The 23,297-nt window shown below is 33.6% G+C and overlaps 2 protein-coding genes across 3 annotated transcripts; both read left to right on the plus strand.

Annotated features, from left to right (window-relative positions):
- Nucleotides 1–2,291: 2,291 nt before the first annotated feature.
- ROS4 (Acyl-CoA N-acyltransferase with RING/FYVE/PHD-type zinc finger protein) lies at nucleotides 2,292–14,250 on the plus strand. 2 transcript variants are annotated; one of them, XM_011099931.3, is made up of 9 exons: nucleotides 2,292–2,630; nucleotides 3,294–5,756; nucleotides 7,810–7,933; nucleotides 8,266–8,348; nucleotides 9,862–10,106; nucleotides 11,701–11,787; nucleotides 12,603–12,702; nucleotides 13,060–13,285; nucleotides 13,428–14,250. In XM_011099931.3, the coding sequence occupies exons 2-9, from the start codon at nucleotides 3,540–3,542 to the stop codon at nucleotides 14,084–14,086; spliced, it is 3,741 nt and encodes a 1,246-aa protein (XP_011098233.1). In that variant the 5' UTR covers nucleotides 2,292–2,630; nucleotides 3,294–3,539; the 3' UTR covers nucleotides 14,087–14,250. The 2 variants fall into 2 exon arrangements, with proteins under 2 accessions (XP_011098233.1, XP_011098234.1); XM_011099932.3 differs by having other exon boundaries at nucleotides 2,295–2,630; nucleotides 13,060–13,261.
- A 1,277-nt stretch (nucleotides 14,251–15,527) lies between these two features.
- On the plus strand, nucleotides 15,528–20,070 carry LOC105176943 (putative beta-1,3-galactosyltransferase 13). The gene is made up of 7 exons (XM_011099930.3): nucleotides 15,528–16,208; nucleotides 16,754–16,906; nucleotides 16,982–17,064; nucleotides 17,182–17,281; nucleotides 18,038–18,151; nucleotides 19,228–19,370; nucleotides 19,566–20,070. Exons 1-7 carry the CDS (start codon nucleotides 15,856–15,858, stop codon nucleotides 19,652–19,654), a joined length of 1,035 nt encoding a protein of 344 aa, XP_011098232.1. The 5' UTR covers nucleotides 15,528–15,855; the 3' UTR covers nucleotides 19,655–20,070.
- Nucleotides 20,071–23,297: the final 3,227 nt, after the last annotated feature.

Raw genomic sequence — 23,297 nt, forward strand, 5'->3', positions numbered from 1 at the left:
TAGTGGTGTTTGTGGATGATTACGGCTATCGTATCTGTAAATTTTCTTCTTCAACACCATTATCCCACTGTTAAACCATATTCATACACATTACCAGCGATTTATTCCCACTATCTCTTGTAACTCATTACATAATTGTCCACTATTCACATTAAAATAGTGGATAATTTCTACACCTATAAAAAGGGCATCATTCTTCTGTTTGATACACACGTATACGCATATACTACATACAACTATTCTATAAAATGGAGTTATTAGTTGCAAGAAGGTGTTATTTTTTTAGAAGTTCTGAACTCTACTAATTGTTCAGAGTGAGACAATCATACGATTTTATCGGGCTGTTGTATCCTGGATGGAACAACTCAAGAGTAATAATACTATTGGACCAGTAATAATATTTTGCTGCAGTAGGCTAGAATCTCCTTAAAGAAAATAAAATATCCGCGTCTCCGCTTGAAGTTCGTTTTTATTTTTTGAACTGTAATTGTTATTTCGACAACAAGAACATATGACAATTTATGTTAGTTGAATAAAAAGAAACTATTATTTTTATTTAAAAGTTATGCACTTTTATTTTGTGTTTTTTTCTTAATGATATGAAAGTTGTGTTAAGAGATATCTTGTATATATTTTTATAAGCAATCTACGTGACTGAAGTTTGTTGTCGCTTCTTATCAAAATTTTAATTTATTTAATATATATATACGTTATGTATATAAAAAATTTATAATATTTATTTTATTAAATAAAAATACTTATACACTTGGTTCTGTATTTTTACATACTAAATGAAATAGAATTTGTAACAAAAATTCAATTAGTCATATTCTTCTCCATATTAATATATTCTCAAGGTATTAAATTTTAATTAATTTCCTGTCACACAAATTAAGTTTCATAATTAATGCAAATAAATATTATGGTTCATAAAAATGACCAATTAAAATATTAAATATTAAATTATTCTTCTTTTTAAAGATTTAAATTTTAAATAAAATTATCGTTTAACAAAATCGGATCAAATATGAGGTTTTGGATTCGAATCTCACTGTTACCTATCTATATATAATAAAAAAGAAATATAAAGGACATAAAAGTTATTGGAGTAAGCGTTATATCTTAGCATATTTAGATGGCTTTTTTAAATTTTATTTTGTCAATATAATAAATTGCTTTTATTTTTATTTAAATTTTATATAAAGTGCAAGATTTTCTATTTTTATCCAAAAGAATTGCCATTTTTTGTTTTTGAGAATTTAGTTAGTAATATAAGTTAAATCTTATTTTGATACCTAATACTGCTTAAAATTTATTTTTTTATTTAAATTTGTATCAGGGTATCATTGATTACCTGTATCCAAAATATTTACTCATTTTTTTTCAAGATAGATTTAGTTAGAAAAATAATGGGAATTTGTTTTTGTATTCAATATACTTTTATGTTTTTGTACTTATTAATTACTTTAAATTTAAATTAGATGATTTATAAATTATTTATTTTTATACTTTAAACTTTAAATGAAACGATTCATAGTTTTATTTATGGTAAATTACAAATAACTACTACGAGATTTGGTATATTTATAAATATCCCATTGTTGCTTGAAAAATGACTAATTTTTCCTGATGGTTGATGAAATTATGTAATTTTCGGATAAATATCTGTAATTGTTAACTTTGTTGTATTTTTTTTATTTTTCAAATTAAAAAAATTTGTAAAACCCTGGATGGAAAAATTTTAAAAGTTATATAAATAAAAATTATCCACTTAGTCCCTAAAAAATTCAAGATTTTTTAAAAATAAATAAAATTATAATTGATAGTCTGCAATGATATTTGATTAGTTCACCATATAAAATAAATAAAGTATAACAGAGACTAATAGATTAGACTAGTTGTTAGAAGACAGTTAAAATTAGAGGCGTATTAGTAATTTTTCAAATATATTTGTAATTATATGAAATCTCAAAAAAGCTTCTTGAAATTTAACCTTTTATTTACTCGTCTTTTTTGTAATACAGTTTTCTCGTACTTTAGCACAGGGTACTGACTAATTTATAAAAGAAAAAATAAAATTTTTACGGATCATGTTAAAATATTAAATATAAAATATTTTTTTAAAAAAAATAATTTTTTTTAAACTTTTAAATAAGATAATGTTTTAACACATAGTGGTGGAAGCAATAAAAATAGTAAAATCATAAAAGAAGATGGGGTTTCATTATTGGGATGAAAATATTACATGGAAATTTAAGGAAAGAAGCAAAGGGAGGGAGTGAAAGAACACTTGAAATCATACTACTTTTTTTGTTTTTGTTATTAGTTATTAATAGAAAGAAAAAAGACAAAAGAGGTTAGAGTGAGTGAGGCAGCTCGGTTTGGTTGATGCTTGACAACTGTTGTGGTGATTTGGAGCACTATTTCGGCCATCCCAAACCCCTTTTTGCTTCTTTCTAATCCTGATTGTTCTCCCCTCACACACGTTGCGTGTGTGAAAGTGTGTGGGAGGTCACGAAGCTGGGCCCGTTTTTCTTCTCTGCGGGTTTCTGTGGATTATCGCATTCTCTTGACTCTGGTTGAGATTCGGATGAACCCTAATTTTAATTTCCGCAGATGCAAATGTAGAGGTGAAATTTATGGTTTCTTTGAGCTGGTGTGGCTGTCTTGTTCTGTTTTCCGTGTTTCTTCCGTGAGCCTGGTTCTTTGAGCTGGGGTTTTGGTCTGGAGATCCACTTTTTTGTTTTTCTTGTTTCGTTTCTGGGTTTTGATTTGGAAATGTGGGAGATTGTGAGGTGGGGTTTACTGAGTTTTGGGGTTTTCTTGTGTGTAATGAGGAATGGGTTTTGGTATATTAGATGGGTTTCTGTTTCATTTTTTTTCCTTTTTTTTATGTTTATTGAATGCATAATTTGCTGATGTATGCAAAAGCATTAACTCTATGTAGAAGGAAATCAGTTTAGCTTGAGAAGTTCCAGAGTGTATGTTATCTCATTTTACATTGCCCTCTTGAAATTGGATTGCTATATCTTGGTTTATGCTTCTTGAGCTTGTGCGGTCGCAAGTAAAGGCTGCTGCATGTCATCTGTTTATTTCTTCTTCAAATTTTTTTGCCTCTCATTTGGCCTTTTTCGAGCGAAATATTCCACTTCATAAGTTGTAAATAATCCTGTTCTATACCAGGAGTTTGCTGTAATGCTGTTGACTTTTTGCATGTCCTTATTTCTTAGAAATTATGAAAAACATTCTCATATTTGTTGTCCCTGAAGTTTTCTTCTTGCATTTTACTATAGGTGATGATCTATTAATAAGATTGGAGTATGTCCTTAGTTTAAAGAGGTCTTAATCTGGATGCTGTTCACCCAGTGGTGTAGCGAAGGAAACTTTTTCAGTGGGGTTATTAGAATTGTGTTCGACATAGAAAAAAAAAAACTTAACATTTATCTGGCAAGGTGAAGATGTAAAATTGGTTTGCTGAAAAGTAGCAGTTCGTTATCCCAAGCATTTACCTCTTGAAGGTAAAATTGAGAGACGATATAATGGTTGAGCCCCCGCCAATGCTATTTACCAGAGAATTTGAGGATTTGCATGATGATGGTTTCGAGGGATCTCTGGATGAGCAAAGAATTTTTGCCGAGATTTTCTTCGGAAGTGAGGGTAGTAGAAAGAAAGGATGTATTGTTCCCAAAGCTACTATTGTGGATTGTGACTATATTAAGCAAACAGACATGTCTCTTTGCTCAAACAGTGGCAAGTCATCATTAACAAGTGAAGATGATTATGCAAAAGAGGATGTTGCGGTAAAGCACCCATTAGAAATAGACCGCACATCATCATTGAAAAACATCCATGAGGTGAAATTATCAGTTGGAGATATACCATCTGCGAGACCTGATTTAGGGGATGCCTTTATTGGGTCAACTCCATCAGGAGTTATTTCTGGAATGTGTGAAGAAAATTCTGATTCTGCTTGTCACCTTTTAACATATCGTGTAGTTGAATCATCGGGCCAAGGCGTTACGTCTAGTAGCTATCAGCTAAAGCCACTTGTCTCTCTGGACAAAGTATGTGAAATTGGTAGGGATAGCTCTAAGAATAAAGTATCTAGCTTAGATCAAAATGACCAGAAGGAAGTAGGAAATAAAGCTGTTACTTCTCCTGTTTCTCAAGAGAGCTATGCAAGCAAGCTTATGGTTATTGATCCACCTGTCTCTGTTGCAAACAAGTTGGGAACTCATCGACCAGCTAAGCCTAAATGGAAGGATTCCTGCTTTCTGAAACTGGACGAAGATGAACTAGCAATGCCAAAGGATATAAAAAATGATCCTCGCCCTCTTCTTCGGTATCACATCAATCGCTTACTTCGAGCAGCTGGATGGGTGATTGGAAGGCGTAAAAGAAACAGTAAATATAATGGGATTGGGGAATATGTTTATAAGTCCCCAGGAGGAAGACCAATTCGTGAATTTCATAGGGCTTGGTGTATGTGTGGTGAAAGTTTGTTGACTGATGCCTCTTACTTTGTGCAGACAAGTGACTGTATGCAGTGGGCTGACATGACTGAGTTGTGGACTGACTTATCTCGTACAATTAAAGAGATTGAAGATAAACTGGATCTTTTAGACTCTACTTCTGCTATGTCTCATTTGTGGTGCCTCCTGGATCCTTTTGCAAATGTAGTTTTCATTGAAAAGACAATTCGCTTACTGAAAGAAGGAATTGCAGTAAAAGCAAAGAAAAGTTCAGTGTTTCCATCAGATGCCGGGTCTGCTGCGAAATATCAGAAAATCTCCAGCTCAGAAAGAAGCCTTCTTAATTCAAGTTCTGTGCAAGATTGGGAATATGGTGGCACTAATCAGATTGATGTTCGTCTGTTTGATGTTCCGATCAGTTCTGGAGCACCTCAGTTGCTTGGAGGAGTTGAGACTGCTTTCCCCCACCAAGATTGCAGTACAAGTTCCCAAAGTTTTGACCGAGATAAAAATGAGGGAAGTGGTTTTTTTAGCTATACTAGGAAGGCTCATAAAAAATCTCGAAAGATATCTGAAATGAGATTGGCTGGAAATCATTTTGGTGAAACAGCCAATTGCCTTAGAGGTGAAATAAGTAGTGCTAGATGTGGATCTAAGAAGTCAAAGTCATGTGGCCTTAATGATGATGATCTCTTAATTTCTGCCATTATAAAGACGAAAACATGCAAAACCACCAAGAAATGGTCTACCCGCAAGTCCAAACCTCTGAGGAAACGCAAGAATCCCAAAGGCAGCTGCAGGTTGCTTCCAAGGAGCCTTAAGAAGGGTGCAAAGCATATCATGGAAGGAAAGTGGTCTGCCTTTGGATCAAGAACAGTGTTATCATGGTTAATTCACTCTGGTGTTGTCTCTGTAAATGAAGTAATACAGTACCGGAATCTAAAAGATGATGCTGTGATAAAAGATGGTTTAGTTACCAGGGATGGAATATTATGCAAGTGCTGCAACAAGGTGCTTTCCATCTCTGAGTTCAAGAATCATGCTGGTTTCAGGTCAAATCGTCCTTGCGTGAATCTTTTCATGGAGTCTGGTAAGCCATTCACCTTATGCCAGCTTGAGGCATGGTCAGCTGAATACAAGGCAAGAAAAGTAGTCCCTCAAACTGATCAAGTTGATGAGATTGATCAAAATGATGACAGTTGTGGACGCTGTGGTGATGTTGGTGAATTGATATGTTGTGATAACTGTCCATCTGCATTTCATCAGACATGCTTGTTTGAACAGGTTCGGCTATGCTTTCATCAGTGACTTAATATAACAGTTTTCTTCCCCATTATTTCTGTTTTTGTTGGCATCCTACGTTTTTATTTATGTTTATGTTACTTTCAATTAGTTAAAAATGTGATAATATTTCTTTCAGAACTGAGGAGTATAAAGTTGCAATTAATTTTTCCTGGAACTCAGATGAATATACATCGCATTGTGGTTGCGCTATACGTTAATTAAGTTTGACTCTAGTTACATTGTCTACTTGGGCCTAGACTAGTCATGGAATTTTAGTTTCCTGGCAAGCACGAGTCGTGAAGGACCGAATGTCCTTTATTCTTTTGTTGGCTACTGTCCCTTAAGTCATTTTTTAATTTGGTCATAAATACGGCCAATCTGTTTTTCCCTTAGACTTGGTTGTATGTCATTGATGTGCGACCATGCTACAATTACATAATTGACATTCAGGGCAAAGTATAGTGGACTGACCACAGGATCGCAAGGATATTAAATAGTTGAGGAAGCAACCTGGTCTAACCTGTTGTTTTTTTTATGCTGGTTGGTGTGAATAAAAGTTGAGTTGGAGGGAGGGGTTCATCTGAAAACATGACATTGCTGAGAGACGTGTTGAGGTGATTTGCATTTGATTTCTCCTTCACTTGTTGATGCAAAGACTGTGAGACCTCTTACTAGTTACTTAATCTAACCCAAGAGGCAGTGGAATATTTATTGGTTCTCATATTATCTAGAAAGTTTTATTTACTCAACGGGGAAATTGTATTGACTTCCCCCTCTTTTATACTTTTTCCTTTTCTTGAATTATAATTTCTATCACGCGCTATGTTGAACATTTGACAAATTTTTACACGTTGCACTTCCTTTTCTTCATATGTGATATCTGTTAGTTATTTGTGTCTCTTGCTTTGTTTTTTCTCTTGCATCCTTAACATTCTGATTGAAAAGGAAATGAGAAGTGTAATATCAACAGGATTTTCCTCCCTTCTCCAGAAGAAAACGACAAGAATGTAAAATGTTAAGTTGTCAATTTGGTGATGCTTGTAATTTGTGCAGCTCTAAAACTTTGAATTCTCCTCATGTTTTGGAAGCTCCATTAGCAGTTCTGTAATAGAAGTGTTTCTTTACAGGAAGTTTCTTGATATAAAGATGTTCACTGATTCTGGAGTGACTCTCTAGTTTCTTGATCATTCTAATTCTAAGAATGGCAAATATTAATATATTTAGCCCACGCATTCTGAGATGAAATTTTAGTTAGGAGCATCATTTTTGGAATGGCGTTTGTACCTGCTTTATTTGTTATTTTTCTGAATTGAAGCTTATAGTAGTATACTTTTGAAGAGCTCATTGAAATGGAGTGCGTTATTAAGCCAACTGCTCTGTATTTTCTAAGTGTGAAGCTCTTCCTTTGACACCAGACAGTTCTTTTGTCCCAACCAAAACCATCCTTCAAACACTCATGAAATCTACACTGTTTTGGATCATGAAATCCACACTACTTGATATGAAAGATTCTGATTCAGGAAAATGGATTTCAAAGGATTTCCATCTTCTGCATATTGGTCCAACATTGAGGTATTGGGCACATTTGCCCGTTTTAACCCTGATCTAGGTAAGTGATCCATCTTTTGGTTTAAGGGTTCATGGATGCTATTTTACATCACAAAGTTAGTTCCCTGATATTTGTGGTAAAGTTGGATCTTCCAGGTGAGTCTCAATGTTTGCCTTCTTTAGAATAGAAGTAATATAAGGAATCTGACATGCCTCAGCACTAAATTGTTTATATGTCCTTCAAACTATAAGCAGCAAATATTTCTTGAGAGTTTCTACTGGCCTCTAGGTTTACAATTAGATATTGCACCAGATAAGGGACACTTATTGTTCTCCTGGTTTTGTTTCACATTATAAGTAGCCACTCTTGAGAGTTTTTACTGTGCTTTAGGTTTTATAATTAGAAATTGCCCCACAGAGAGGACACTTAACCTTCTCCTGGTTTTTTTGTGCAAAATAGTTGGAGATGGGTTTAAACATAACTTATTGTTTTGCTTTTCTTCAGGAACTGCCTGAAGGAAACTGGTATTGTCCACAATGCCGTTGCCAAATTTGCGGGGATGCAGTCAATGATAAAGAAACTTCACAATTGCATGGGGCTCTGAAATGCTCTCAGTGCGAGCATAAATGTAAATTTCCTCTGAATTTTAGGATGACTCTTTTTTTATGGATTACCCTACATAGCTTAATCAATTTAACTCCCTGATTATTCCTTATTCTGCAACTAAAATGTAGGAAGTTTGATGACAGTAGGTTTTGATCACAGAAATTTGGTTTACCTTCTACATTTATGAAAAATATTTGCTTTAATAAATTGTGTTTAATACACTACTTATCACACTTTTTGTTTGGTGTTCTCATTCTCTTCTTGCATGTGCGCATAAATCCTCAATTTTGGGGGTTCTTTCTATTTGTTTTCTTGTTAATCCAGAGAACCTAATTGCTTATTGCCTCCAAGCAGATCATGAAACATGCATGCACCAGAAGGGTATGAAAGTTTGGTTCGCCTCCGATACCTGGTTTTGTGAAGATAGCTGTCACAAGGTAAACATTTTGCTTCCTCTAATCATAGTTTGATTTTAAGCCCAGACCTATTATGTACTGCAAATGTGAATTGACTCTTTGGCTTCTCAATGTAAGAGCAGCAAACATAAAACACGAAAGCAACTCAGCTTACCTGTAAAAGTTACAGATAGCTTCTTTGTAGCTTTTCCTTTTCCTTTTTCTTCTCTATTCTAAGACTGAGTGGGCCATTCTTGATTTCTTTGACTGTTTAGAGGAACAGTAGCATCATAAGTTATGTATACATGTTAATTTGGACTAATGAAATCCAAAAATCAATTGCATTGTCAGCAGATCCATCAAGTGGCGTCACAGCTCACAGCTAATACTTCTGTGGTAGCTCTGAGCCTCTAGGATTGCAACAATCAACCTTTATCATGTTACTGATTACAATATTTTCTTTGAGAGTGGGTGCTGTCACTTTGTACACCAGTCAATTCATGCTTGGCACATTATTTTTGGTGTAATTTTATCCTCTATGCTGGTGCTTTTATCCATCTTCAAAGCGTTAAAGTTTGTCCGCAATATAATTGCATTATCAATAATTCTGAGTTTGTTTTCATATGCCCTGGTAATCTATCTATGCATTTGGAACTAGCTAAAGTTTAAAATCCCCTATATTGTACATTTCAATTGTAGAAAACACAGCACCCTTAGAAAATCTGGAACTAAAAGAGGTGATCTTGCCCTGACCCTTATGATTAATTATTTTAGTTGCTAAAATAAGTTATCGCCTGTTAAATACCAGTCCAATAATTGCTCAATGCTTGTAAACCTAGGTCGGGGAAAGGAAAAACAATACTGTAACCCTCCAATTCTCCAGAAATTTATCCCAATCGTTTTGTTAATTCAGCTTTATGTTTTAGATTTCCCGCTTCACCTCATCAAATTGCTCATATGTTACTATATATCACACAAAAGAAGTTGGCAAATCCAAACCCAATCCAGAAAGGGGAAGAAAGGATCAGGGCTTTCTTGCTAAATTGGTTCAGTAGTTCTCACAGCTCATATCCAACCAAGATGTGGATTATTTCAACATCTCTTCAGTACTGCACCATCTGCAAGTTCGAGATATTCTTTTACATTTTTGCATGTTTAGTAGTTTTTTGGTTCTCTTTGATGAGGAATAGATGTAAGAGATGTACCGTTTTGTAACTTCTGTTTTCAGGTTAAAAATTGGTTGTATTCTCAGTGGCAATGCTGCATTAGATATTCAGCAGATAAAATGTGATTTGGGTGCATTGTATACGTGCTCTGTGTGGTTGTCAAAATAGCCAATCTGTATTTGTCTAAAGTGATCACAATTACAAATTAAGAAACTTTATTATGTGAAAAAAAATTGCATCCATAGTAAATTTAGGAATATGTTGTCAACTTGATTTCTGTGGCTGCATCTTGCTTGGAGTTCCATTATGAAGAAAGAATTATCCCTCCACTTTGCTTCAGAGTTTATGCATGGGAAATGTGTTGTGTAATTTTTTGCCACTCGATGCAGGTTTACGCAGGTTTACAGTCTCGCATCGGATTGAAAAATCTTCTCTCAGATGGCTTCTCTTGGACTCTTCTGCAGTGCATTCCTGGTGATCAGAAGGTTCATTCTGCTCCTCGTGTTGTTGCTTTGAGGGCAGAATGCAACTCAAAATTAGCTGTTGCGATCACGATAATGGAGGAATGTTTTCTTCCAATGGTTGATATAAAAACTGGCATAGACATGATACCTCAAGTAATATACAACTGGGGGTAAGTACTATAATGGGCATGAACTTGTCTTCTGCAATCATGTAAAGCCTGGTTTGCTTTTCTCCCACTATATGCACCTGCCTAGGCTATTCATACTTCTTAATATGGATCTATAAGACATCGATCTGACTGAAATTCTAAATTTGTGAAACCTTGACTAATTGTGTTGACTGGTTCTTCTCTGGGCGTTAAAGCTACGGAGTATTAATGAGCCTAAAAAAGAATATGTTGATTCTTCTTTTTGCTTTGGTCAAATTTTTTATGTTAGTTCTTAGTATTCAGTTCCCTTCCAAACAAGAAGAAAACAATGAAATCGCGATCTTCAGATATTTTGATGATTGGATATGATGCAAGCATGCTCCTAAAATTGTCCCCTGCAATATCAGATAGTTCCTAGATAATGATACAGCTAGGATGTGGGATGGATGGGTATCTAATAAATTTTTGGGGTATCCAAAAGATGTAGAAGCAAAGAATCAGGAGTACTGCATATGTTTTGGATACAAGGGTGTACTTTTTCATATTATGCAAAAAACTTTGGAGTTGAAGTGAAAATCAATAATTATTCAACTTTTTTGGACCTTTTTTCTTCTTTTTTTTCCCCGCAAAAAGTTCATTTGTTTATTTTCAGTTAAAATATGAATTGAAGCAATTAATAAAATGAGGTATATATATATATATGTGTTATTGATATTAGTTGCATAAATCGATTTTTGACTTTTTAACTATATTTGAGAAATTATAACGTCTTGCTATAAAAAAGCAAAGCTAAAGTAGTGTAATTAATAATCTTGAATCGAGGATATTGGTGGTCTAATATTATATTTGTCACTTTGTGTTATATATTATAAATATGTATATTAATAATACACACACGTATATATAGTTGTGTTCAACCCAAATCATGTCCTATAATTTCTTAGAGTTAACACATCCCATGCTGTATCTTATCATATCTTTTTCCCCTTATCCATGCGTCATAGTTTTGATATCTTGTATTCGCACCGACTCATTGGCTTTTTTGCATGAGCAAACTTACACATGATGTGAACATTTTTCTCTAAATCCTATCAATTGATTGGGTCTTTCTATAATCACCTACCTGTCTCAATTCCACTGCTCAAATATATGCGGGCCTTGTAATTTGTAATGGAATTAGTACCCAGTGACAGCCAGTGAATGGAGTAGGAATCAATGATTCTACAGCTTCAATGCTGCAATGTCTTCCATTGAAATTTTGCTTTGTGCTGGGCAGATAAATGGCATTTGGGCAAGCTCACTATGTTACATGTGAGCTAAAGAGTTGAAAATAGCTTATGATTTTTATTACGTTTGTTATGTAGCTATTGGTCTGCCATTATTTGGTCTACCTCCTAATCTGTGCATACAGTACAACATGCCTTCATAATTGTGGTTTTTGTTCTGTTAGAAACCTGTAGGTTTTTAACTAGTGAGCTATGTCTGTGATACTCTGCTGTGTTGTTGCCTTTCTTTCATTTGTTAAAGAGACTAATCATTGTAGAAAATATTTTGTGCATCAGAACTTACAATAGTAATGGAGTTTTGAACTGAAAACTATGACCCCTTCTTTCAGATCACAATTTGCACGTCTGAACTATAATGGCTTTTATACTGTGATTTTGGAGAAAGATGATGTTGTCCTGTCTGTAGCATCCATCAGGTAAAACCTCTCAATCCTTCAATTGTGGCATTATTTTACCTGAAAGTTTAATTCCAGACATGTGTCCATCTGACATCACATAGTTGTTGGTGCCGCTTCATTCATTGTGAAGGATTTCAAATTGTTTAACTGAAAGAATGATTATTTATATGGGCAAAAACATCTGTATTCATGTTCTTTTTTTTTTCCCATTCTGTTTGGATTCCTCCAGAAATGATAATCTATTCCTGTAACCCTTTAACCTCCCCTGAAGCTAGAGCAGTGTTGACTTACATGGTCAATCAGCTGCTAAGGTTAGATACGCTTACACAAGTGCTACCATCTAATCCAGTTCTTAGGGTTGAAGACCATATGCTATTGTCATTTTGGCTGCCTTCTCTCCATGAACTCCTCTTATTACATTTGCTGATGCTAACTTCAAGTAAAAGTTGCAAGCACCTCATACTTCTGTGTTAATTACCATTATATTCATGAATCTCCAATACGGGATGTCAGTAGAGAAAGCAACGCTGGACTGGACTTTCAAGGCACGATGATCTTTTTGAGAAATTCTGATCGTCAGGGCGCCTCCGTTGTATTGAATTTTGTCTTCCTTGAGGAGAATAATATAGACAATTTTTCTTCTCTTCTAAAATGTAATATCAGTTCGACATGTATTTGTTTTCCATGAATATTATGCTCTGAGCCAACCCTGTAAATAGTACTTCAGAACTGTCTTCTTTTACACTTGCCTAGTTATGTGCGCACTCTAGTTTTTTTGCTGCGACTATGCAGGCAATTCCTATTGTAATAGAAGGTTTTTTATCTTGATGTAGAATCCATGGGGTCACAGTTGCAGAGTTGCCTCTAGTTGCAACTTGCAGCAAGAACCGTCGCCAGGGAATGTGCCGCCGCCTTATCAATTCTATCGAAGAGGTAACTTAACCGTATATAATAATATGTCCTTAGTATTTCAAGACAAAAATTAAGATATCAATCAAGTTTTTCAACTGCTGACATCTTACTCATGATATAGTTTTTTGTAATCCGGCATGTGTTAACGAACCGTTACAGGAACTTTCCAAATCGATGACAGTATTCTCCATAGACATGTCTGTGTGTGCATTTGCTTGTGCTTGTGTCTGTGCGTGGGCAAAGAATCCAATTTTTTCTATACACTAAAACTTGGTGACCTTGAATGTATTTCAAATGCTAAAACATTTATTTTTCTAGATTTTGATTTCTTGACCCAACTGCTACTAGCTGACTAATTCTTGTCAATTGTGGATTTAGATGCTAAAATCTTTGAAAGTTGAGAAACTCGTTATATCAGCAATTCCCACTTTAGTGGAGACATGGACAGATGGGTTTGGCTTCCAACCCTTGGAAGAGGATGAGAAGCGAAGCCTTAGTAAAATTAACCTAATGGTGTTTCCTGGAGCAGTATGGCTGAAGAAGCCATTGTATGAAAACCATACCGTGCAGGAAATAAGTGGTGAGCTTTTCTCTGTTGATTTTGGTGAGCATTTTAGCTGCTGCCATGTTTGGCCATTTGACTTCTCGAGAAATCACATCCCCCCCCCCCCCCCACCAAAGAAAAGAAAAAGAATATCCATTTGTTGAATTAGAATCATTTGGTATTTTGACTTTGGATTCCACAGAAATGGGAGCTTATGAAAGAGGTCCAACCACAGAACATGCACAACTTTCTGATGATTACTTGCGTGTACAAGAAAACAATGTCGAGGAAGGAATACATGATGGTTACCTGACGAACCCACAATATTGCTGTGAAGGAAATATCATTGGGATTCCGCAAAATCATCCCCCTAAGCTCTCACTTGATGAACAAGATCCACCACCACCCAACTCTAATCCCTCTATCAAAGAAACCAGTACCATAACACCAAACACACATGGTGAACCAGCAAATGTGGGATCTAACAAGGAGAAAGACTCCGACATCTTGACAAATCAGCCATCCAAACTGGATGAAGAGGAATGTCGACTACTATCAGATTATAACAACTCATTTGTCGAAGAAGCAAATCTTGTCAGAGAGACAAGCTATGAGAACACAGAGAACATGCAATCTATAGATAAGCAAAACTCAGTCGTTTTCCTTAATGAATTATCAGATTGTGGCTTTTTGCAGTATCCAGTGTCAAACGTTTCGCCTGCGGAACTGGTTTACGTTCCACCAGGTGACCAACTTGATGTAGTTTGTGGTGCAGAGGCCGATGGGATGCATGCGGAAATGCCGAGGCAAATATGTGTACATGTAGAGAAAAATGCATTAGAACCTGAGGATGAAAAGTGAAATTGCATTCAGTGGGTTATGGGTTGCAGCTCAGTACAGTTCCTCTTCATCACAAGTAGTTATGGGAAGAGGCAACTCTGATTGCTCAACCACTTATGTACATCCCTCCCTCCAGGAGGAAATGCGACAAATGAAGAGTAGTAAATTTTTTCATGCGATTTTAACTTGCCCTTTTACTAACTTATCATATTTATGTTTTTTCACTTTTAAGGTTAAATTACAACGGACTTCCCTAAAGTTTGCTATAATTATAAGTACTTTCTTGCTGTTTGAAAAATTACAATTTTTCTCTTGAAATTACAAATACCTTAACAAATAATTCCCTACAATGGGTTTTTATAAGGGGTATTTGTTCGAGTATTATTTATAATTTTAAGGGGATATTTTGTAATTTTTCAAACAATGAGAAGGTATTTGTAATTATGACAAATTTCAGAAGAACATGTTGTAGTTTATCTTAATTTTAAAAAAATCTTACCCAACTTTTAGTCCATATTTTTTTGGAGTTTTACATGATGATAGATAAATCAAAATTGAAAACAAACCTAGATGTGGTAAAATTAACTATGTTAAACGATGGAAATTTTTTAGCCAAACCTAAGTTTAGTCAAATCAGATTAATTATAGAGTAAATGTATTATACTTGTTAAATGATAAATGATTGATTTTTTTTTTTGGTAGAATAATCACACGATAAGTGCATTGCATTTGCATATTCGGTCAAACTCGATCCAAATTAGAATCTTTGTTAAATAATAGGGTAAATTACAGTCACTTCCCTTGAGATTTCAAATAACTACAAATATATTTTTATTGTTTGAAAAATTATAAATGCTATCTAATTTAACGTCCGTGTAACAACGAGCTTATTTGTTAGATTTCATTCAATTTTTTGTAATGAACTACCTAAAATGTCTTTTTGAATTATAAATTATAATTTATATGCTTTTTAGAATTTTATAAAATATTTATGTGAACAAAAATTCTCAATGAATTATTTACTTAACCCACCCTAAGATTTTCTTTCACATTTTCTGAAATATTTTTTTCTGTACTACATTCCAATATTATAATTATTTTCCTTCCTTTATAAAAAATTCACTCATATAACAAAAAGAATTGATACATGATATTTAATTATTTATTTTTAAAATATTTTGATGCATACATCAAATGTACAACATACAATTATTATATATAAAAAAAACATTTTTTAAAATTCAAATTAAATTATTGTTTTTAATTTGGATCTTCCATAAGTACTTCTTGATAGTGTTTTTTTTTTCAATCTCTCAAATTTATATGCTATTTATGGTCAATAACAGTAGTTATGTTCTCTCTCCAACTTATGTATTATCTTCTTTTACCAATATATTTTTTATAAATCAAAATATTTAAATTAATTTATTATTTACATTAATAAATATTCTAAGTTTTAAACGTAGAGAGACGATTGATGATCCGTCTCCAAATTTCACTACTATTCCCTGTATTTGTCACCTCATTCCGAACTTCACAGTTCCATTGCTCTCTCCCTCAAAACTCACTGAATTGTGTGCACAGTGTATACAATTACGTATTGGTTGCACGAACGTTACTCAATTCCGTGACTCGAATTCTCAGTTCAACTGTTGACGTACGGAGATAACATGAATTAGCTGCTTCACAGATCGGGGAAAAAGAGAAAAAGCAAAACCTGAATCAAGAATCTCCATTTCGCAAGTTCCCCATTTTCTGTGTTAATTGATCTTGAGAAGCATAGCAGGAAAATGCCGTCGTCCCCCAAGTTGTTCTACGCTCGTCCATCTTCCTATAGCCGCAGATCGACGTTTCTGATCCTTTGTTCGCTCATCGGGCTTTCGGGCTTCATCTTCGGGTTTGTCGGGCTTTCAAGGCGGGGCTTCGGGTATGACTGTAAAAATGGTAAACCCTTATCAGTGTCTGTGACCTGGGACAAGTCTTCTACTGGTAGTACGAGCAGTGGTGGCGGCGTCTCAGATGAGGGGCAGAAGCGTCATAAAGTGATGGGATTTGTGGGCATTCAAACCGGGTTTGGTTCGGCCGGCCGCCGCCGGGCCTTGCGGCAGACTTGGTTTCCCTCTGATCACCAGGGGCTTCAACGGTATTCATCAGTACCCTTATTCATTGTGACTTTATTGATTTAGTTTTGTTGTCTTGTGCTACTGCATTTAATGTGTAGATTTATGGAAAAGTTTTCTACTTCAATTTGTCTGTTCTGAGTCAAAATGGAATAATTGCTGCCTTCTTGTTCCCACATTTTCATGTTCTTTTTTTTTTTTTTTTTTGCCTTAATTATGGTTGGTTTCTGTGTTTGAATTGGCTTCTCCCATTTATATGTTGTCTGTATTATTCGTATGGTGTAAAGTATGATGATTGAATTGAAGCAAAATAAATGTTATTGCTGCCATCTGATGTTGTAAGAAGGATTGTTAAATGCTAATGCGAAATTGGGCTTATAATTTTGGTGAAGTGACTGAGACACGTCTCAATTTTGTGGAAAGTTTCTCCAAGTACCTCAGCTTTTTCGTTGAATCACCAATTCCGAACTAAGTTTACATGTACCACAAGTTAAAAATTCTGTTGAAGTACTTTGTTTTATGTATAAAGTGCAATTTTGCTTTATTACTCACTGAAATGGTGCGGTAGGTTAGAAGAGAGCACCGGTTTGGTTTTTAGATTTGTAATCGGTAGAACCAAAGATGCATCAAAGATGTCGGAGCTCAGGAAGGAGGTAGCGGAGTATGATGATTTCCTGCTTCTAGATATTGAAGAGGAGTACAGTAAGCTCCCATACAAAACGTTAGTTCTCACTTAATATAAATGGATCCTAAGCATCTCTCCTTATGATTTACTCTGACTTGTCTCTTTTTACAGCTTAGCTTTCTTCAAAGCTGCCTATGCTCTTTATGATTGTGATTTCTATGTCAAAGCTGATGATGACATATATTTACGACCAGGTGACGAGTCCTGGGAAGTTAACGTTATGTTGTTGTTTGCCGATGCCTTAATTGTGTTTGTTATGTCCTCACTTGCTGTAGGCAAGTTCTTAATAGCTGTTATTTGTTAATGAGCAGATCGGCTTTCCTTGCTTCTTGCTAAGGAGCGTCCTCATTCTCAAACGTACCTCGGGTGCATGAAGAAAGGTCCTGTGTTTACTGATCCAAAGCTGAAATGGTTAGTCCCGTTATCTTGTTCTGGGTATTAATATGTAATCAGTAGTTATCAGTTGTTTGTCATTAGACCTTCTCGATACTGAAGCTCTTGAATACTATATATACTGTCTGGTTAATTCTTGATATTAATAATTATGTCTTTCCTTTTTAAAGCAAAACATTACACTTGCAATATTCTTAGCATGCCAATGATTGACAAAAGCTGCATAAAAATGGTAAAATTTGAACATATTTCTGATGTCATATTGCACCTATATAATTGCTGCCGAGCAACTAATCAAATTTTATAAATAGGTTGGTTTAGTATGTCATCCACCAACCTTTTTGCCACCTCACAGAAGAACTTCATTTACTAAGTGAGAAGACTAATTTTTATTTCTGATATTGGGAGTTTACAAATAACTATCAAATTTCATATTTGTATATTTTCTGAATCATCCTCTGGGCACAAAATCATCTTTCCTCTCGAATTGGAAATCTTAGTAAGGCTGATGTATGCTAATGAAAGTCTGTCTCTACAACTGTTAACTTCTAATTTTGTACCTAACTCCACCACCACTGTCCATAGCCAAAAGAAGAACTTTAGTTCTCAACATGTTGATATCACACAATTTATGAAATATTCAAGAATGGAATCCAGGTCCTTAAATAAATATGGAAATAATATATGATTGTATGATTAAACTATGTAAAGATAAAGAAAATCACTATTTTCACACTATCAAGTTCAGTGATTGGATCACTTTGATTTGTACAGGTATGAACCCTTGTCAAATTTGCTTGGAAAAGAGTACTTTCTTCACGCTTATGGTCCAATTTATGCTCTTTCTGCAGATGTTGTTGCAAGCTTGGTTGCATTAAGAAATAACAGGCTAGTTCTTTTTCCAATCTCATTTCCTTGAATGCCATTGCTATCTTTGAATATGTACCTTAAATTTTCAGTTTTTCCTTTCTTTCTTTTTTACCATCGTTTTCAGTTGCAGCTGATGAGCTTACTTTTCTTTTGACGAAAGGATCTGGCTTATAAGCGAAAATAATATCTTGCTTGGAACTATTAAGATTAGGTACTTCTTCTGTGGGCAATGATATTGGAAAAGATAAACGGTGCTGCTTCTTGTTGCCTTTGTTCTCAAACTAAAACATAGTTTAAGTCTGGACTTGATAAGTAATCAGCAGTGTCCAAAGATAGTCCTTTTGCTTTTTTGCTTGAGCATGAATCTATCCCAGAAATAGGAGCTGGACAAGGATTCTGTGACTGCTGCTATTTCTTTAGCTATCTTTTTTAGCAAACCTCGCAAATTAGGTATCTGTAAGATCCAGTAGATACTGCTATCTTTTCCAGAAAAGATAATCCAGTGATGCTATATAGCCAAGCAGCAAGCTTTATGAGAATATTGACAAAGGAAATGAGAGAAAACATAAATAGGCTCTCCCACTTTGCTACCCGAACTAGGTAAAGAGCATACAAAGAAGTGTCTGAAAGGTCCCACTCGGACATAGAAACCCCCATATCTTGACTCTCTTTTGCTTCCTCAATGTGTAAATCACCCCGCAGAAGCAGCAGCTGAGTGCACTAAGTTGAAACGTTTTTGTGGGTTTGGTATTTATGTCAAGGATATGATGCATTTTAGAATATTATGTAGATTATATACTCTAAGTAATACATATCAAATGTAGATGATTATATTTAGAGCTTGGTGAAGTCGTATCCTCCAAGTAGGTAATATTTTGATGTATCTTTCTGCCACATATCAAACTATGTAGGTTATACACAATCTGCATGTAAGTTGAATCATCCTCACCGATTCATAGATAGATAATTTATCTGATCGGCTCGTGTTTCTTTGAAATACTTTCTGGCAACACCTTCTCACTAATTTTCTTAGCAAATTCTTTGTATGTCATGATTCTAAGCGGTATGCATACCCATTCATATATCATTTACAGTTTCCGAATGTTTAGCAATGAGGATGTCACCATTGGTTCATGGATGCTTGCAATGAATGTTGATCACGAGGACAGTAAGCAACTATGTGAAGCAGACTGTACCCCCTCATCTATCGCTGTTTGGGATATTCCCAAGTGCTCAGGTATGTGTACATTCAGGTCTGCCAAAAGAATCTCTCTTCTTAGACCAACTACCTAGATATTGCTTCTAGTTGCTAATTTCAATGAATCTGGTTAAATAATTTGTTTGAAGATGACAACTATTCAAATACATTGTCCGTTGTTACAAACCTTGTATTCATCAAAATTAACGATGAACGACAACAACTGCTTTCTAGGACTCTGCAATCCTGAGAAGAAGATGTTGGAGCTTCACAGCAGAGACATTTGTTCGAAAAGCTCAACCCTTCCATCCGATGAAGATTGATTAGCACACTCCCAGCTTCCTGCCAACCAAAAGAGGAAAAACGGAAACATCGGCCGTGGAATTCTTCCATCGACCAACAGCGCAGCATACGGCACACACAGGTCTGTTTCTTTGTACCCTCTCATGAGAAGAAAAAATTTGACAGTCTGGATTTCTACAAGATACACAAATGTAGGTGGTTTCGAATCACCAATTAATCTTGTAACAAAACTTCATTCTTTCTAAAACATACTACAGCCTCTCACAAACACTTCAAATGTCTCATTCCCCCCCTTTTTCCCCTTTCTTTTTGGTTTTTAAATGTTTATCTGCTCTTCTAATTCAAAGAAATTATGTTTCTCCGAATATTCAAGAACTAACTTGTAACGATAAATCAACTATCTGCATTTAAGCAAATGTATCTTTCTATTTTATTTTTTCATGTTCTAATTGATTCTATTAAAATAAATATGTATATAATGTAACTTTCTAATAAATTCAATCAATACATGAATATAACTAACAACAATGAAACAAATTCAATAAACTCGCATAAAGCGGGATGAATATCTACATAAAATGAGACAACTATCCATATATTTGCTGGGACTTGAATCGGGAAAAATCCAAGGACACCCTATGTGATTTCAGAAATGTTCACAAAACCCTTTGTGAAAATTAATGTATCAATTACACCCACTATGATATAAAACAAAGTTCAGAAAACCCCCTGAGGCCAAGGTTAGCAGCACACGCCTGTTGACTACGAAAATTAATTTGAAAAGTGTAATTTTTTTTGATATTTTTGTCCTTCTCTCAAATTTAATATATATAATATTATATATTATATAATAAATCTTAAAATAATATATAAATATTTATTAATAATAAAATATTATTTTTTATATAAATATATAATTATAGTAATATTTTCAATATAATATTCTTTTAATTAAATTAATTAAAAAAAAAGAAATAATAGTTGCTTCTCCACTGCCGTCAATGCAGAGAAGGGCGCGGCCGCCTTGCTCACCCCTGGGCAATGGCGATCGCCTAGCAGCTAGGGCGATCGCAAGCCTCGGCCAGACGAGGGGCTGGAGCGGGGCCGAGGCCTAGCGGGTGGATGGTAGTTGTGCAGGGGTTAGATTATTATTTTTTAAAATAATACTTTTATTTTTATAAATTATAATAATTTATATAATATAATTAATCCAACTCATTTTTTAAAACCACATAGGACCAAAAATGCCTAAAAAATATCCACTTGGCATGCCATATTATTTTTTGATCAAAAATTAATAATTTCAGCCACTGGAGGACTAAATTTCATCAAATTTTAAAACTTAATGGATTTATAAAAATGGGTTAATTGTCATATTAGAATTAATATTGAGTATATTTAATAGACTAAAAAATTATTTATTCCATATAAAATTTTATATTAGTAAGTTTGTAGGTATATTTTAATAGATGTAATTTTTCTAAATAATTTTTATATATTATAGATATATTATAGGTATATTTTAATAGGTCTAAATTGATCAGATTGATTAGGAGGGACACTTTAACCATTGTTCATAATATATAGGTGATTTTTATTAGAAGTTTTTTAATATATTTCCATATCACATGGGGTCAAAATGAATTTAACTCGACTTGAATATGTAACTTTGAATTTGCTAACGGAATTACTCTATTTTTTAGACAACCAAGAAAATTTCAGAGTGCAATTTTTCATATATTTGGGACAAAAAGAAAAAAGTCATAAATCTAGCCGGAAAAATTACTTATATGTCGAGTACCTACACTATGTTACTACTATACAAAAGATACTGAAAAAATTACATTTTTGGTCCCTAAAAAAATATTACTAAAACCATCTTAATCTTTCTTTTAGAAAATTATAATTTATAATTCAAAAAGACATTTTAGTCATTTCATCACAAAAATTGGATGAAAATACTCATTTTTAAACGGACATTAAAATGAAAGAAAGATAACATGAGTAATTAATCAAATATGCCCGAACAATAATTATTAGAGAAAATTAACTTTAAAGATACGATAGAAAAATAGTTGTCCTTTAGGGTATTTTACGTACATTCAGATTTGGTGTATAATTATATGAGATGTCCTATAGTTTGAAAATTGCATCAAATATTTCTAATATCTGTTTTCGTTTAATAAATATATCATGTTCGTTAGTCAAATTTTTTCGAATTTGAATATATTAGAAAAAAGAATGAATAAAAATTCATATTTATCCGTAATTGACTTATTAATAACTGATCGCAAGTTAATTAGATATTTTTTATCAAACTACATGATAATATACCTTTTCACATGCATTAGCTCTTAAAGATGTATAAGGGTATTTTTGTCATAAAAAAATTGTTTGACATACAATAAGTAAATTGATGATAAATATGAATTTTTATTCAATTTTTTTGCTAATATCGATAAAATTTGACTAACAGATGAATTCGTTTTTCATATAAAAATAAATATCAGGGATAGTATATATAATTTTTTTAAATTATAAAAAATTTATTTGTAATTATACCAAATTTCATAAAAAGGGCGATGTAGTTGTCCCTTACATTTATAGGCATGAAGAATATGTTGAAGGAGAGAGAAGAATAAGAGTATACTTATACATCTACTTAATTAATGGTATAGATAGATAGATAATCACTTGAACTAGACTTTTCTTAGTTTGACGAGAGATGAATTGACTGAAATGCCCTTAGATATATTGATTTAATTTTGTATTCATGCACAATTAAAACTAATGCATTTTATCAATTTTAACCATTTATTCATTTTTCGCCTACTTTTACTTTTATTTAATTAAACAAATATAAACGAGCTTAAAATACTCAGGTGCATCGAGTGTGATTCGACTGCTGGTCAAATAATTATTATCTTGCATGACTATATATAATGTACATACAGCTCAATAAATTACAATTAGAGTAATTAAAATCATAAGCAAAAATAATATATATATTAATAGAAATAATTACATCTACACTTTTGATTTATTTATATATACCACCCTCATTTTTTACAAAATTACACATCACTCACCATAAATGGCAACATCATTTACCCAAGTCATTTAAAAAAAATGCAAAATCATTACACAAACCACTCTTACTTTTTTATTGTTATGAGTAGTTTTTTTTTTATTTATTACGCAAAATACATGGGTAATTTGCATAAATAGAGCATAAAATAGGGATGTAAATATAATTTTTTCTTAATTATATTATTAATAATAAAATTCATATTGTGCTATATGATATAATTATGTAATTTAAGTTTTTTGTATTTAATATATAGGTAAATTAAAATGGGTTCTCCTAAAATTTGCTATAATTATAAACTCTTTATTTTTTTTAAAAAAATTTACAAATACCTCTTTGTAACAGCTTATTGTAAGAGATATTTGTAATTTTAGGTGGTATTTGTAATTAATGCAAATTTTAGGGAGCCCGTTATAATTTGATGTAGATATACACTCATTTAAGAATATAAAAACCTAAAATGACGTGGATAATACCATATTAATGTAATATACACTACTGTTAGTATCCTATCATGATTCACATTTTTTAATAATTTTATACCCAACCCCCCACCCCACCCCACCCCAAAACTT

Source organism: Sesamum indicum, linkage group LG13 (genome assembly GCF_026168435.1).
Source record: "Sesamum indicum cultivar Baizhima isolate 11 linkage group LG13, ASM2616843v1, whole genome shotgun sequence".
NCBI classification, from domain to species: Eukaryota; Viridiplantae; Streptophyta; class Magnoliopsida; order Lamiales; family Pedaliaceae; genus Sesamum; species Sesamum indicum.